General features: G+C 48.3%; 1 protein-coding gene across 1 annotated transcript in view; it reads right to left on the bottom strand.

Moving 5' to 3' along the window:
* Positions 1-6,080: 6,080 nt before the first annotated feature.
* ATF6 (activating transcription factor 6) overlaps positions 6,081-15,477 on the bottom strand; it is a 207,191-nt gene continuing 197,794 nt past the window's right edge. Inside the window, exon 16 of the mRNA XM_028104722.2 lies at positions 6,081-11,069. Coding sequence (XP_027960523.2) covers positions 10,861-11,069 — 209 coding nt within the window. The 3' untranslated portion in view covers positions 6,081-10,860. The remainder of the gene's footprint in view (positions 11,070-15,477) is intronic.

The raw sequence follows: 15,477 nt of genomic DNA, 5'->3' as shown, positions 1-15,477 counted from the left end.
GATTGTGACCTGAGCCGAAGGCCAACACTTAACCAACTGAGCCACCCAGGTGCCCCCAGTCGGCATCTTGAAGCACTTGATGGTGAGGTCAGTTTCCAGCAAGCCCAGACGGTTCCTGGAGCTTCGACAGCATCTCTCTTGACACCCTCAGGAAGGCAGCACCGTGGGGGAGAGTGTGGACCCCCCCGCCGTGGGGCGGTGGGGACTTCGTGCCCGTGCCCCCTGGCTGGCTCGCTAGCGGACACGGGACCTGCCTGCCCACCTCTCAGGCGGTTCATAGGGGCCACGTCATGTGGCCCGGCCGGTGCATTTCCTCTGCAGATGGCTCGTCACACACATGGGTTACGGTCACACCTGGGCCCAAGAAGTCTCCTGATTGTGCACAAAGTAGCTGGAAAGACTTTCACCCACAAATTTAAGAGCCTGTGTAATTTTTCTTCGTTTTGTCCGCAAGGTTTTTTTCTCTCTGTGACTTCATATTTGGGTGGCTCCCCCGGAGGGAAGCCATCAGAGTGAGATCTCAGAATGAGGGGCTGGTGCCAGGCCCCGGAGAGGGGAGCTGTGCCCCAACACAGGAGCCAGAGGCCTGTGCCTGGGACTCGCTCCCCTGCCTCTGGGGCAGTCCGTGCCGTCTGGCACGGGAGACTCCCTGGGGAAGGGTCCAGCTTCCTATGAGGCCTGCCGAGCCGGGAGTGGGAGGAGGCGGGCGGGGGGAGCATGCCATCGGCCGTGTCCCATCTCTTCCCGAGGTTCTGCTGTGGAGAGAAGCTGTCCACTCAGCCTTTGCACAGAACCTTCTGTGTGGCTGGAGCTGGGTGGGTTTGGGTCAACCCCAGCGTCCGTGTGATTCCTTCGCTCCCTCCTGGCTCCTCTTTCTTCTGTGGCTTCAGGTTCCCCTGGGTCAGCTGTGGTCCTCCCGCACCCACTCCTCAGGCCAACCCAGACCGTCTCTCTTTGCAAAATAAGCCAGGGAACCAGCTGGCCTCTGGTGCCCTCTCTGGCCTGGCCCTTTCCCTCCCCACTCTCTCTCCTTCCAAGAATATGCCATTTCACAGCAAGTTCCATTTTCACAGCCCCGGTCTGTTCACGCGGTTCCCCAGTTCTAACATCACAGAGGAATGTCTGACATCATCTCCACCAGTGAATCCAATGTTCGCCAGCCGCCACCCCTCCCTCCCTGCCCTCCCTCCTGCGCCTCCTTTCTTGACCAGCTATTTGCTGAGTCTGGCCTCTGATCATCCAGACACACTTAATTCTTGTCCCTGGAACCTGCTCTGGCCCCCAGCTCTAGGCCTGTAAGCGTTAGAACGTGAGCAAGGTGTTGGCCTCCAAAGACATTGCTCGTTGGTTCCCAAACTTTGCTGCACGTGAGAATCCCCTGGGGAAATGCTAGCGCCACCTCCCCCCTCCCGGCCACCACCGGGCTGGGTCACACCCTGTACCCATGAAGTCAGAGCGTCTGAGGGTGGGGGCCAGGTGGCAGCAGTTTCTAAAGATCCCCCAGGTGATTGCACTGTGCAAAGTGTGGGCCCAGGAACAGAGTGCTGAGCCAAAGGGGGTCAGAGCCACAGCCAGCCCCGTGGAGTGTGGGGCACAGACAGACCTTCCGAGCCGTGATGGAGGGGGACGAGGGGGGCATTCTCTCTGGGGGCTCTCCCAGGCTCGTGGCGAAGTCCTGCTCCGGGGAGGGCTGAGAGTGGCCCAGGAGCCCTCTCCCTTCCTTAGCAGAGGGTGCTGGGTCCAGGTGGAGGGGGCCCCCCAGGAGCTGGGTCCCCAGGAGGGCCTCGGATCTGCAGGGAGGCAGGCCGCCAGCTCAGTCTCTCCTGACTGGACACAGCCCAAGCCCTGGGCTTGTGGGCCGACCGAGTGCACACTGGTGATAAGGGGTCCGGTTCCCGCCTGCAGCTGACAGCGAGGCCACCCACGGTAGCGGGAGGCCAGGGGATACAACCGTGAGTGGGAGGCTGGGAAGGCTCCAAGATGCGACCCCTGTGGACTTTCAAAAAGGGAGTGACAACAGGAAATTCTTTCCTGGTGTTTCCTTAAAGCCCCCATGATGGCAGCCTGGGAAGGTTGGGCTCCGGTGGAAGCCTGCTACCCTCCCTCCTCTAGCCTCCATGGGTGGTTCAAAAACTCCTATCTGAACCCTCTGGAGGGCTTGTGAAAACACAGATTGCTGGGCCCAGCCTCAGAGTCTGACTCAGTAGGTCTGGGCCAGGGCCAGAGAGGTTGCCTTCCTAGCAAGTTCCCAAGTGCTGCAGAATGGAGGCCATCCTCACAGACCCACAGTCTGCAGCCTCTTCCCAGGGTCGCTTCCAGCTTGCCACAGTCGGAAGTCGGAGGGAGTAAGAAAGGGGAGAGGGCGGCCCATGTTGCCTTCTCTGCTGAAGGCAGGCAGGCTCTCGAGAGTCCCTGGTAGTCCCCCCTCAGCACTGGTCAGCAGGTGTCCTGCTCTGCGCGGGCTCCGTGAATGCTTGCTTGTAGGACGATGTCGCTAGTGTGTGGTGCCAACACAGGTGACAAATGCCAGCCTGTCACATACACTCCAGGAAAGACAGAGTCTTTCTGTGTCTTTCTAAATGCTCAATACTTCAACTCAACAAAAAAATACCGATTTAGCCTAAAATGCCCCAAAGTGCCATGTTCCAAGCACTCTGTGACTCTACTGGGGACACAGCGTGGCTTGGGCGCGGACAGCCTTCCTGGCCTCTGGAGCTCACTGTCATGCAGGGGTGGCGGGTACACACAAGCCATTGCAGGGGTGAGCTTGGCAAGGAGAAGGGCAAGAAGCAGCTATGGGAGCCCCCACCCTCCATCTGTCTAAGAGTAGATTTTTCCCTCCTTGGACTGTTCATGCCCTGTTGACTTGTACCAGGTTATAAATCTTGGGGAGACAGAATCAGCCCCAAATGTGCTGCTCACTGGAATGTGCTTCTAGTTGTGCTCACCTGAGTGGTGACCCGTAGAGCCATTTAACAAGAGGTTAAATGTTGCAGCATCTTTTCCTGCTCATACTGTTCAAATTAAGATGAATTTCCAGTTCCCCTCCTGCTGAGGATTTGATGGAAACGGCAGGGCTAGTGGTGTGGGGGTTGCCGCAACTCTGCCTTCCTCCAGGCTGCCAGGCTGGAGGGGGCGATGTGTGGGTCTGATGTGAACAAGTCACTTAGCAGAGGAGAAGTCCAGCACTGCCAGGAAACCAGAGGCAATGTGGTGAAATGCATTCTTTTGTGTCCTAGGACCAGCAGCCAAGGGAGTGGGTGGGCTCTGTGGCCGTGACAAAGACACCGGCCAATGAATCTTCCGTCCCAAAGCTCTCCTGAGAGCAGCTTGTGTCTAAATAAACTTATTTTTCAGGCTATCCAGAAATCTTACCCTCTTCTGGAAATTTACTTTACTGTGGGAATAGAGGGGTGACCCCATGGACCCAGGGAAGAGACGTCATTCATATGTCTCTGAGGACAAGGATGTTGTCTGGTTCATCCATTCCATTTCCCACAGATTGGTGGTACGTGTCTGAGCCTGGGCCAACACTTAGAATCTGTGGCAAAGTTTTAAATTCTGGGGCCACAACCTCTAGCCCACAGTCTGTGCCAAAATGCAGCCCAAGAATGCAAGTTCCACTGGGTGCTCAGGCAGTGTGGCTAACCCCGGAGGCTTTGAGTCAAGCAGGACACAGAAGAAATGAGCATCAGGGCTGGCTTTGGGGGTTCCCCATTCTTCCTTTGTAACTAGCTGATGCTCACCCATGTAGGGCTATACTGTCAACATCAGGAAATAATGTATAGTTGTGTGGGTTTTTGGGTTAGCACCACAAGGCGCCCCCCCCATCTGAATGAGCACAGTTTTCAGGAGATTCAGTGCTGCAAATATTCTAACCAGGTGTCCCACTTCTTAATATGGCCGTGTTCCATCTCTTTTGAAGATCTCTCCTTTCCTTCTGGACGAAAACATTTTAGTTTTGGATCTAGACATCAGCAATCTCTTACAGAAGCATCTTTTCCCATCTTATAGTCAGCATACGTACTAGAAGTTAATTCAGCAGTGAAAATTTTGTAGACAGAACTGTGATGGAAAGAGTAGGCAGTGGATGCAGCCGGGGACAGGGCTGAATGTCACACTTGGGCTCTTGGACGTGAGCGGGATGAGGTCAGCTGCGCCTGGGGCCTTCAATTATTGAGCCACCTAGCGCGTCTTCACCCCACCGGGTCACTCATCCAGGATGCAGACCACAAGGACTGAGGTCCAGAAGCAGCAGGACACAGCCCCCTGTGGGCTCCACATGCAGCCAGCACTGGGCATGTGGCTTCGGAGGGAAGGAGTTTGCAGAAAACCCATGGGCACTGTCGGGTCTTGTGTCTTAGCTACCGTCCCTCTGTCCTGAACACACCTCCACCCCCTGGTTGCCTGTGATATGTGGCTTGGTTTCTTCCTCTCTACTTTGTCTCCGGTTGCTTCCTTTGTGGCTTTAAAGGATGAGTGGCAACGTGGCATAGTGGAAGGAATGTGGTTTGAAAATCAAGAGAGACTTCATTTCCAATCCCAGCTCTGGTATGTGCTAGTTGTAAGATCTTGGGCAAGTTCCTTCATCTTTTGTGCCAATTTCTTTATCTGGAACACGTGAATAATAGTACATACATATGTGATAAGGCTACCATAAAGCCTAACAAGCTAATGCTCATAAATGCTTAGCCCAGTCTGGCACGCGTGTGGAAACACGCATCAGCTGTTAGGAAGTGAACGGAGGGATGGATTCTCTGCCCACGTTTGTGTACAGATCACACCAAATGGGTGTGATGGGAGTGAAGCAGGCTATAGATCCAATAGGGTAAACAGAACAGCAGAAGTGGTCTAACGAGAGGAACAATTAGATGCAGAGTATGGGTGAGAAGAGCCCTCCATTCGTGGCACTGTGTGTGGTTCAATGCAACTGTCAGCCGTGGTTCTCCTTTGAGATCCGCAAATTGGCTTGCGCCGTCCCCCGCACACAGAGGGAGGTCCCAGAAGGCAATCCCATAGGACTCGGGGGCAGGGGAAGGAGGATTTCCCTGTTCACCTCTGTGGCTTCACGGGCTCTCTGGTTTTAAATCATCCTGCTTTACTGTCTGCGAGCTCTTCTCACCAATTCCACAGCAAGCATCCTCCCTTTTCTTCCTTCCCTGAACAACACTGACACAAAGCTGTGCGTGCAGCAGGCTTTTTTTAACTGAAGGTTTGGGGTGATAAAGAGGGTTTACATTTGACAGCTCCAGCACCCAGAGACCAAGCCTGCGGCTCAATCGCACTTTCTCTTTTCTGCTGCTCAGCCCATCGTCCAGTGTCAGCTAACTTTCTCGGCAGACGAGGGGAATTGGGGTCTCACTTTCCAAAGAGGTCAGTTACAGTGTCTTTGGAAACACATGTAGTTTTGCCTCTGAACTCTGATGTTATTAATTTTGTGTATTTCTGTATCTGGCTCCACAGGCCAACTGTGAGCTCTTTCAGGGCAGGGCTTGCACGGATCGGTCTCTGGCAGTGGAACAATATGGTGGCCAAGAATCCAGTTGCTGGAGCGAAATTGCCTGGGTCCAGATACTGGTTATTCCGCTTCCTAGTCACGTGACCGTGGTAGGACCGGGCTGCCGGGAGGACTGAAGTAAGGACAGCGGGACTAGTGAGCCTAGAGTGGTGTCTGAGGCATCCGCTGCATGCTCGGTGAGCGCCTGCCTTACTCACCCCTCGATGGACTCTGCTGTCAGCCTGCAGGACAAGCTGCGTGCACGGTGACATTGGTCATTCCAGGCTGGGAAGATGCCTGTGGTGTGACTGAGTAACCCAGGTTCCTGATGTAGAAGGATGAAGTCGGAGTTCTTAGACAAATTTTTCTCCTTGATAAGATTATAGTTGAAATATTTGGACACAATAAAGGAAATTTTAGTTAACCAGGCTGGGGGGGCGGGGAAGAGTGGAAAAGAGTTCTATTGTTTTCATCTAAACAGTAACAGGCCACAAGCCATTTTAGGTTTCCCTTTTCATTACTAATCTCTTCACATTGAAGATTCATTTTGGGTTTTTTCTCTCTATGTACAGAACAAAATAAGGCAAGCTTAAAAATTCTTTATTTGAATCTTAGACAAAGAACAAGTATTGCATTCTGAAGACTTGCTTAAAACCATGTAAGTCTGTTGTCATGGTTTCTTTATGCATCGTAAACCAACGCCATACTGCAGGAGGGACTGGTACCTCGTCGCTCCTCATCTTTAACCTGCTCTTAATTTAGCGTGGATGCAACCTCAGAAAGAAAATCCTGGTCAAAGTCTTGGTGAACACTCTCTCCTCTGGCTCGGATGGCTGCATGGATGAAGCACGATGGGTCTCGGCCCAACCACACTTGCCAACAGGATGAGAAACAGGGAATTGGTGTCTTAAGGCCAGCAGTACCTGGTAGTTTTCATCTACAGTTCTCTTTCCCCCTCTTAACCGGATGACTGACCTGGCAATTAGGGCTGAGTGTTGAGTTGAATGGTCTGATAGACAATGACTGTGAAAGTCAACCTAGTGGTCTCTCTCTGGGGTTACCCCCCCCCCGGGGGGGGCGCAAGATGAAGCCTCCTGGTTTAACTAGTGGTCACCAACGGTGCTGTCTGCTGACCTTGGCAAATGATAAACTACAATTTATTTACTTCTCAGTTCCCCAAACTAATATAATTCTCTTAATGTGCTATATATACCTCTAATGCTTAGTCAGAAAACCATTATGTCGAGACCGGGACCACTATTTGGCAGTGGCTAGCCATGACATGATTCATGCACAGGACCAAATTTCCTGATCAAGATGCTTTTGTCATTCTTTTCATAACCTGACAGATAACACAACTATTAGAACAATCTGCTCAAAGCTCTAGACTTATCTAAAATAAACTCTGTTTTAAGCTTAGTCACTAAAAATATAAGTTAACAGGCTACACTCTGATTTCTATTTTCAGGTAGGAGAAAACGGCTTTTACGTGCATAGTTCCATCGGGGCTCGAGCAACATCTGTTTGGGTAGTCATTGCCTTCCTAGAAAATTAAAAATCGACCACAACCCCTAGGGGTGGGGGACACAGAAGTTGTCCCCTCCCAAATGTGACTAAGGGTAGGAATGAAAATTTCTCACATTTCCTTTCTTTAGGCTTTATTCTTGTTTTTAAGGTATGAATATAATTAGTGCTCATATTAGCAGCAAAGATCCTAATTTCTCACATTAGAATGACTCAGGCGGCACAAAAATAACATTCTGGTAAAAATGTGGGGTCCAGAGGTGGTGATAAGCATCTGTCAGTTCTAGCAGTAAGCAATCTTGGGAGGTTAATGTGCCTGAAACAGCCAATGGGATGAAAGGCTTCATTCGAACTTCAGTTCCTTGGACTCTGCTGCCCATGGGGGTGCAGTGGACCAGGCTTCGCTGGGTGGGAAGCGTCCATGAGGTCAGGCTGCAGGGGACGTGGGGTCTGACTGGCTCGTCGGTAAAAAGGGGCGACTTCTCCTAGGTAGCTGAGAATAGAAGTCACTTGGAAACTTTTCAGTGTTTGAAAGTCAAATACGGGTTTTTCCCTGTGCTATTTTTCTGCCAAGTTTCACAATCTGAGCTGAGTGAGAGGGCAAGAGCCAGAAAGTAGTGCAAACGTTTCAAGGAGCTGGAGAGGGGTACGGTTTCCATCACCCCAAAGGCTGCAGCCACGGCATCTCATCAGGGTCACTGCTGATGGGGGCTCATGCCCGGGGTGGACGTGGGAGCGGGCGGAGAGTCAGGCCTGGAAGATTTGTCAGGACAGTGTCTCTTTAAAAAGGATAGAAAAATCAGTTTGAATCCCAAGTTGCTTGTCTGTTTCTAAGTAATGTTTATTCAGAACACTCAAGAATGACTCATAACATTGCTGCTTTCAAATACCTCCGTGTCTACTTCTTGCTCACAAGAAAAGGCAAAGACGTGTCAGCTTGGTGCTGGAGCCTGTAGTCATTTAGAAAAAAGTTCGAAGATGCTCTGAGATTTTATAGTTAGTTTTTTCGTTTTTGTTTTTTTACTTGTGAAAAGATAAACCTCACCCAGTAATGTAATGGAAAGCTTCTAAATGACAAGCATGGCAAACTTTTGATTCAAGATGATCCCTTTACAAATCCCAACTTTGGAAAGAGGCCGTTTACACTACCAGGCTGATGTTCTGCTGGGGGAGCTAACCCTGTGGTGGGGGAGCCCGGATGCCTGACTCAGTAATTAGTACGAGGAACCATCCGCTGCCACGAAGCCTCCACACGTGGGGCTTGCAAGCAGACGGGAGAATCGGTCCCAGCCCAGGCCCGCCGCCACTTCCTGGGGGAGGAGGAGCGGGGGGACAAAGGGAAGAGAGTTCCCTACCCCATGGGTGGACTTGCGTCCTCTAGTTGGTCTAATTATCCCACAAGCTTGCAAAATCCCACTTAATATAAACTTAATAAATTTAGATGCAGAGCCCCCATCGTTCCTGGCTGCAATCCCCAAAAGGTGATTTCAACCTAAAACTAAACCCAAACAGCAGCTTAATTTATTCATCAGGCATAGCCACTTTCTCTTTCCCAACATGCTTAACCCGGGCGAGCACAGATGTTACGGCAGAACTGCTGTGGGGCCCAGGAATTAGTAAGAGCTTTGACAGTAATTACAAAAGGAGATTACTGCCTTGTAGTTGTCATTCCCTCCCTTCCTGAGACGTGAAACCAGGGGGAGAGCGGGCGCGGCTCCCAGGCTGCCATGTGCGGTCTGGACTCCTTGCCGTCGGCACCTGCATCCCCACCTGCAGGAGAAGGCATCCAGGTGGGCTGACGCGACGTGACTGCCACCGTTGATTGGACCGGTCAGGGAAGCTGGGGTGGAGGGTGAAGGCTGAGCACAGGGCGAGAAGCGGGCAGTTGGCCTGTGGGTCAGAGTCCGCACACGGGACAGGAAGCACCGTCTGTAAGGCCGTGCCCGTGGCCACGGTGACAGCGGTGACAGCTCGGGCAGACTAGCAGCTTGGGAATGACCATGTCCCCTTGCCCCCTGGCCAGGGCCATGGCTACGTGCTTGGCTGGTGTGCACGATGGGAGGAGACACTCCCGAGAGAAGGCTGTCCTGCCACGTGCAGGTCTTGTCCGCATGGGCCTGGCGCCCATTAGAGGCGGAGCGGCCCCGGGGAAGGTGATTCTCCTGTGGACGTCGCCCTGGACAGCAGCCGCAGTGGGGGCTGTTGCAGGCTTGTTAACGCCACCAAACCCCAGATTCCTGGGGACCCGGGCAGCAGAGCGCCCCGTTGGCCGCACGAAGTTACACAGATCTCCTCGGAGCGCATCCATCGGAGCTTGGGCACGGAGGCGCCGCTGTCCAGAGGTGGAAGCCTGAGTGATTCTTCAGAATTATTTAGAAGCCAGGCTGACCCTTGCGGGCAGGAGGGGGCCGGCCGCGGGACACCCCACAGGACTTGCACCCATAGTCTTTCCTCCTCCAACTCAGAGCAATGGGAGGCCGGAGCGGGGACTGGAAGGGAAGAACGCCGACCCAGGCAAGTGGATTAGGGTAAGAAGCCATGTCTGCAGAACGAGTTCTAGCAAGAAAGTGCAAGGTTTCATAGGAGAACAGGAAGACTCACTTTAGAAACTGAAGGCAGAACACCAGAGAGGAGAAGAAAGTAGTCAAAGTACAGTAAGATATGAGGGAACACAGTAGGGCTATTTTTTCTTTTTCTTTTTTTTTTTTTTTTTTACCATGGGAGGACAAAAAAGTTAATTCCTTCACTGTCTATTCACTGGAGAAACTGAAAATTATTGCAGGATTGTGGGATGCACTCCCTGAACAGGAATCCAAGCTGGCCTGTCTGCAGAGTCTTAAGGAATAAATACCTGCCAATTCTCATGAGAAAAAAAAACTAGTTTGCTTAACATCACCCTGCGTGTTCCTTAGCCGAATTCAGTTATCGTCATACTAGTAGAAGGTGTGTCGTGGGTGGGGATTCACAGTAAGGCTGAAGGATTTGTCCCGGGGTCCTTACGGACCTGCACCAGACAAGTACAGAGAACATATAAGCACATACGCTAACACTCAGTGGCCTCAGAAAAAAAGGCTGCTGTGGCTTTCATCAAACTCCAGTCACATCAAAACCTGCAGTGTTTTAAACGTGTGTTAACAGAGCTGGCTCCTCCTTCCTTGGCCCACGTGGACCCTGCTCTTCCCTGACAGTCTCTCCACCCCAGGGCCCTGTGCCAGTGCCCCACGCGGTTACGCACACACCGGCTCAGGTGGGAGCCACAATTCCCAGGCGAAGACCAACTTTACCCAATTGGGATTTCCCCCTTTTACCTAAAGCCCTCAATTGTCTTGACTCTTTTGGGGGACGTTTTTGGCTGTTCTGGTTTTGAAATCTGTTTCCAATAAGCACAATATCCAGAATGGATTTGCATTAAATTAATAAAAACTCTGATTACTGGAAACATCAGTGTGCTGTACAGCTATAAATAAAAATCTCTTTATCAATAAGTGAAATGGCAGAGAAGGGAAGAAGATCTTATTTTAAAGAGGACTATTTAAACAAAAGAAATACAGGAGGAAAAGCAATTTAGGAAGGTACAGAAAAAATTCGACACCAGGCAGCAAGGAGGATGCAGGCAACATCTGCCGTCGGAGAAAGGCCACTGCCCTTGTGTCTGCGTATCAGTGCTTTCCCAGTAGAAAGGCAGACGTGAAAAACAACTTTTCTTGCTACCCCTGGAACCCTACTGTGAGGCAGCTCTCGGCCTGCCACCAAGAAGGCAGACAGGAACAGGTCTCTCCCCAGCTCTCCAGTGCAGCGGGGGCAGGGTCCCACCGTGTTTTCTGGCACAGCCTCAGAGTCTATTGTAATGACTCTGGGATGGTGCGGACAACGTGGGCTGCCTCCGGGGCTGCTGGCGGGGAGCCAAAGAAGGTGTTGGTTTGATTCCTCTGCTGATCTCGGAGATAAGGGGGAACTGACGAGCTCTTGATGTGGAGGATCCGGGTGTCCATCACCTGACAGTCAATCTGCATCATCACTTCGTAATCCTGCCCATTGATCACGTTCTCTGTGGGGAGGGAGACACACAAGGAATAAATATTCACCAGCATGTGCGATTCTACCATAAGCTTCAATCCCAGAGAGACCTAAATAAGCTTTATGGGTGTGAACTGCCAACAGGCTTTCTAGGGAAGAGGGGGGCTCCATCAGTCACTAAGCTGAGCTACAGCTGGGCTAGGTGCCGGGATGGCCTGTCCTCCTCAATTCCAGCTCCCGAAACAACCTTTATCGGCCCAGTAAGGTCTTGGAGCAGTGGCAGAGTTCACCCCAGAGTATCTGTCCACAGATATCATGTGAAGATTGCTGCAGTGGGTAGAGGGGAGGATACTTAAGTGCCTCTCCCCTTCAACAATGGGAAGGACTAATTGTCAGAAGAACCAACCTATGGTGTGCATGGTCCCAGGAGACCCTGGCTGAGACCCCTTGCCTCCCATTCATCAGCAGTGTTTATTTCAATAAGACAGTCCCAGCTACGAATTTAAGGCTTGGCTTAGCAGCATAAAGGACAGTGAAGACCAACAACAAGGTGCAGATGTGACAATGATGTTCTTGCCCAGCGGGAAGTGTGGGATTCCAGAGTTCTTGATTCCGGGTATAAGAGACAAGGACGTTTCTAATTTGGGACTAGAGGCAGTGCTATAGGACCTGCAGGTAAACTAGAGGCTAGTTGCAGAGGGAACGGGAAAACCACACAGGGTTGCACTCACTTACCTAGTCTGGAGGAACTCATCCCAAGTTTAACGCACACATGCTCTTACTTCCTAAGAGGGTGAACGTGCTTTATTTTAGGGAGAGGGCAAATTATTGCCTGATTTGTATTCTGGGTAGTCATTTTCCAACTTGTAGTCAATGAAACTGGGGCATAAGACTAAAGAGAATTGTAGGTAGACAGTCTCTCCAAGCCTAGCCAGCCATTCACAGCAGTGCAGTTGGAGGTGTGTGAATGTGGAATAATGCCGGCATCTCTGTCTGCATGTCCCCCATGAATGCGGAGCTGGGAGTGGGGACCGGGCGAAGTCCTAGTCTTACTGTGTGTTTATGAAGATGATATACAGCCAACCAATGACTTTTAAAATTAAACATCTGGCTTCTCTAGGACCAAGAATTGAATTTAAAAGTAGAATTCTATTTTTTTGTTTTTACTTCAACACTGTACATGCCAAGTATGATAAATCTAGAGGAAGAAAATCCAAAGTTTGACATCTGATCTTCAGATTCCATCGTTATGTTTGGGAAAATTAAGCCATGGAGTGTGTCACAGTTTAGTACTTAACGGAAATCCTCTAATCCAGTGGGTCTTAAATTAGAGTCTAATGCATAGACTTCAGGGAGTCTGTAAGTTCCCTGAAATTGCATGCAAAGTTTTATTTGTGTGTTCATTTTTCTGGAGAGGAGCCCCATCAGATTCTCAAAGGGGTCTATGATTTCCCAAACGCTGAAAACTATTGGATCTATTAAGCTATCAAGTTTAAGTTCCTCGAGCAGATGTTATAGTCTATGTCAAAACCGATGGAAGGCACCATTCCTCTACTTCTACTCACTGGCTATCTGCTCTTATTTTTAAAATACTCTCGGTTGATGATTAATTTCTCATTACAAGTCTTGTAAATCTCTTCTATTACAGTTGAAGCTAATTTCCTTCTTTCCCAGCCTTATTAGAGATGAAGAACAGCTGGTTGCCCCTGTGCAGTAACTAACCCTACTATTCTTTAAGACCATTGCTACGGACACTTCAATTTTATGAGTCCTACAGACATGCAATGAAAATTAAGTCATTTGCTTAGCTTTTTAAAAAAAACCAAGGTATAACTGATATAAAATATTATTTTAGTTTCGGGTGTACACCTTGATGATTCCACATTTATATACATTGCAAAATGATTACCACAGTAGGTCTAATTATCATGTCACCATACAAATATAATATTATTGACTATATTCCCCATGCTGTATATTAAATCCACAAGACTTATAACTACAAGTTTGTACTTCTTGATCTCTTTACCATTTTGTTCCCTACTCCAACCCACTTCCGCCTCTGGCAACGGGCAATCTGTTCTCTACGAGTCTGGGTTTGGTTTGGTTTGATTTTTTAAGAATCCACATATAAGTGGAATCCTGTGGTATATGTCTTTGTGTCTGCTTATTTAACTGAGCATAACATCCATTAGGTCCATCCATGTTGTTGCAAAAGGCAAGCTTTCTTTCTTTTTTATGGCTGAATACTATTCCACTGTATACAAACACACACACACACACACGTGCACGCCACATCTTTATCCATTCATCCATCAATGGACAAGAAGGTTGTTTCCATATCTTGGCTACTGTAAATAATGCTGCAGTGCACACAGGGGTGCATATATCTTTTCAAATTAGTGTTTTCAGTTTCTTTAGATAGATAACCAGTAGTGGAACTGCTGGATCATAGGGCACTTCTATTTTTAGTTTTTCGAGGAACTTCTATACCCTCTTCCACAGTGGCTGCACCAATTTACATTACCATATACGAGGGTTTCTTTTCCTCCACATCCTCGCCAACACCTGTTGTTTCTTGTCATTTTTATAACAGCCATTCTGACAGGTGTGAGGTGGTGTCTCATTGTGGTTTTTTTCATTTCTCTCGTGATCAGTGATGTTGAGTGTCTTTTCATGTGCCTGTTGGCCATCTGGATGTCTTTGGAAAAATGTCTATTTAGATCCTCTACCATTTTTTTTTACATGACTTGGTTATAACATCTTCAGTCAAATTTTAACATCTGAACTGCAATTTCATTGCTACTAAGATAATGAATAAATGCTCTACTTGATGTTTGTTTTACTGCTCTGCCCATTTTTTAATTGGATTTTTCTGTTATTGAGTTTAAGAGTTCTTTATATGTTTTGGATATGAACACAACCACATATATGATTTGCAAGTATCTTCCTCCATTGGGTAGGTTGCCTTTTCATTTTGTTGATAGTTTCCTTTACTGTGCAGAGCTTTTTAGTTTGATGTAGTCCAATTTGCTTATTTTTGCTTTTTCCCTGTTGTCTTTGGAGTCAGATCCAAGAAAACATCACTGAGGTGGATGTCAAGGACTTTACCACCTATGTTTTCTTCTAGGAGTTTTATGGTTTCAGGTCCTCAAGTCTTTAATGCACTTTGAGTTAATTTTTCTATATGGTATAAAATAATGGTCTAGTTTCATTCTTCTGTGTGTAGCGGATCTAGGTTTCCCAACACCATTTACTGTCTCTTCTCCCTTGGGTATTCTTGCTTCATTTGTCAAAAATTAATGAACCATATACGTGAAGGTTTATATCTGGACTCTCAATTCTGTTCCACTGATCTTTGTGTTTTTGTGCTAGTGCGATACTGTTTTGATTACTATAGCTTTGTGTTCTAGTTTAAAATCAGGGAGCATGATACCTCTGGCTTTGGTCTTTCTCAACATTGCTTTGAGATCCAGGGTCTTCTGTAGTTCCACATAAATTGTAAAATCACTTGTTCTAGTTCTGTGAAAAATGCTATTGGTATTTTGATAGGAATGGTAGTAAATCTGTAGGATGCCTTGGTTAGTATGGATATTTAACAATATGAATTCTTCCAATCCATGAGCATGACATATCTTTCTGCTTATCTATATCTTCTTCAATTTCTTTCATTAATGGCTTAGAGTTTTCAGTACACAGGTCTTTCACCTCCTTGGTTAAATTTATTCCAAGGTGTTTTATTCTTATTGATGTAACTAATTGGGATTATTTTCTTGATTTCTCTGACAGTTCATTATTCATGTATAGAAACAACAGATTTTTGTATATTGATCTTATATCCTACAACTTCACTGAATTCATCAATACTATCCTTTTTTTGTGTGGTCTTCAGTGTTTTCTATTTTGTAGTATTATGTCATTTGCAAATAGTGATAGTTCTACTTCTTTCCTTCCAATTTGTATGCCTTTTATTTCTTGCCCAATTGCTGTGGCTAGAACTTTCAATACTATGTTTAATAAAAGTGGTGAGAGTGGGCATCCTTGTCCTGTTCCTGGTCTTAGAGGAAAAATTTCGGCTCTTTACCATTGAGCATGATGTTAGCTGTGGGTTTGTGATATATGGCCTTTATTATGTGGAGGTGTGCTTTTTTTTTTTCCCCAAAAAATATTTGAGAGAGAGAGCTCGTGAGTGCAGGGGGAGGGGTAATGGGAGAGGGAGAGAGAGAGAATCCCAAGCAGACTCCATGCTGAGTGCAGAGCCTGACCAGGTGCTCCATTCCACAACCCCCCGAGATCATGACCCAAGCCAAAATCAAGAGTCGGACACTCAACCGACTGAGCCACCCAGGCGCCCCTTTCTTTTCAAATTTTTATTTAAATTCTAGTTAGTTAACATATAGTGTAATACTGGTTTCATGAGAATTTAGTGATTCATCACT

This window comes from Eumetopias jubatus, unplaced genomic scaffold (assembly GCF_037043125.1).
Source record: "Eumetopias jubatus isolate StellerSeaLion01/CBP00866 unplaced genomic scaffold, mEumJub1_p1.0 scaffold_12, whole genome shotgun sequence".
NCBI classification, from domain to species: domain Eukaryota; kingdom Metazoa; phylum Chordata; class Mammalia; order Carnivora; family Otariidae; genus Eumetopias; species Eumetopias jubatus.
The sequence above is the reverse complement of the archived record's forward strand: the minus strand, read 5'-3'. Positions and strand labels throughout refer to the sequence as shown.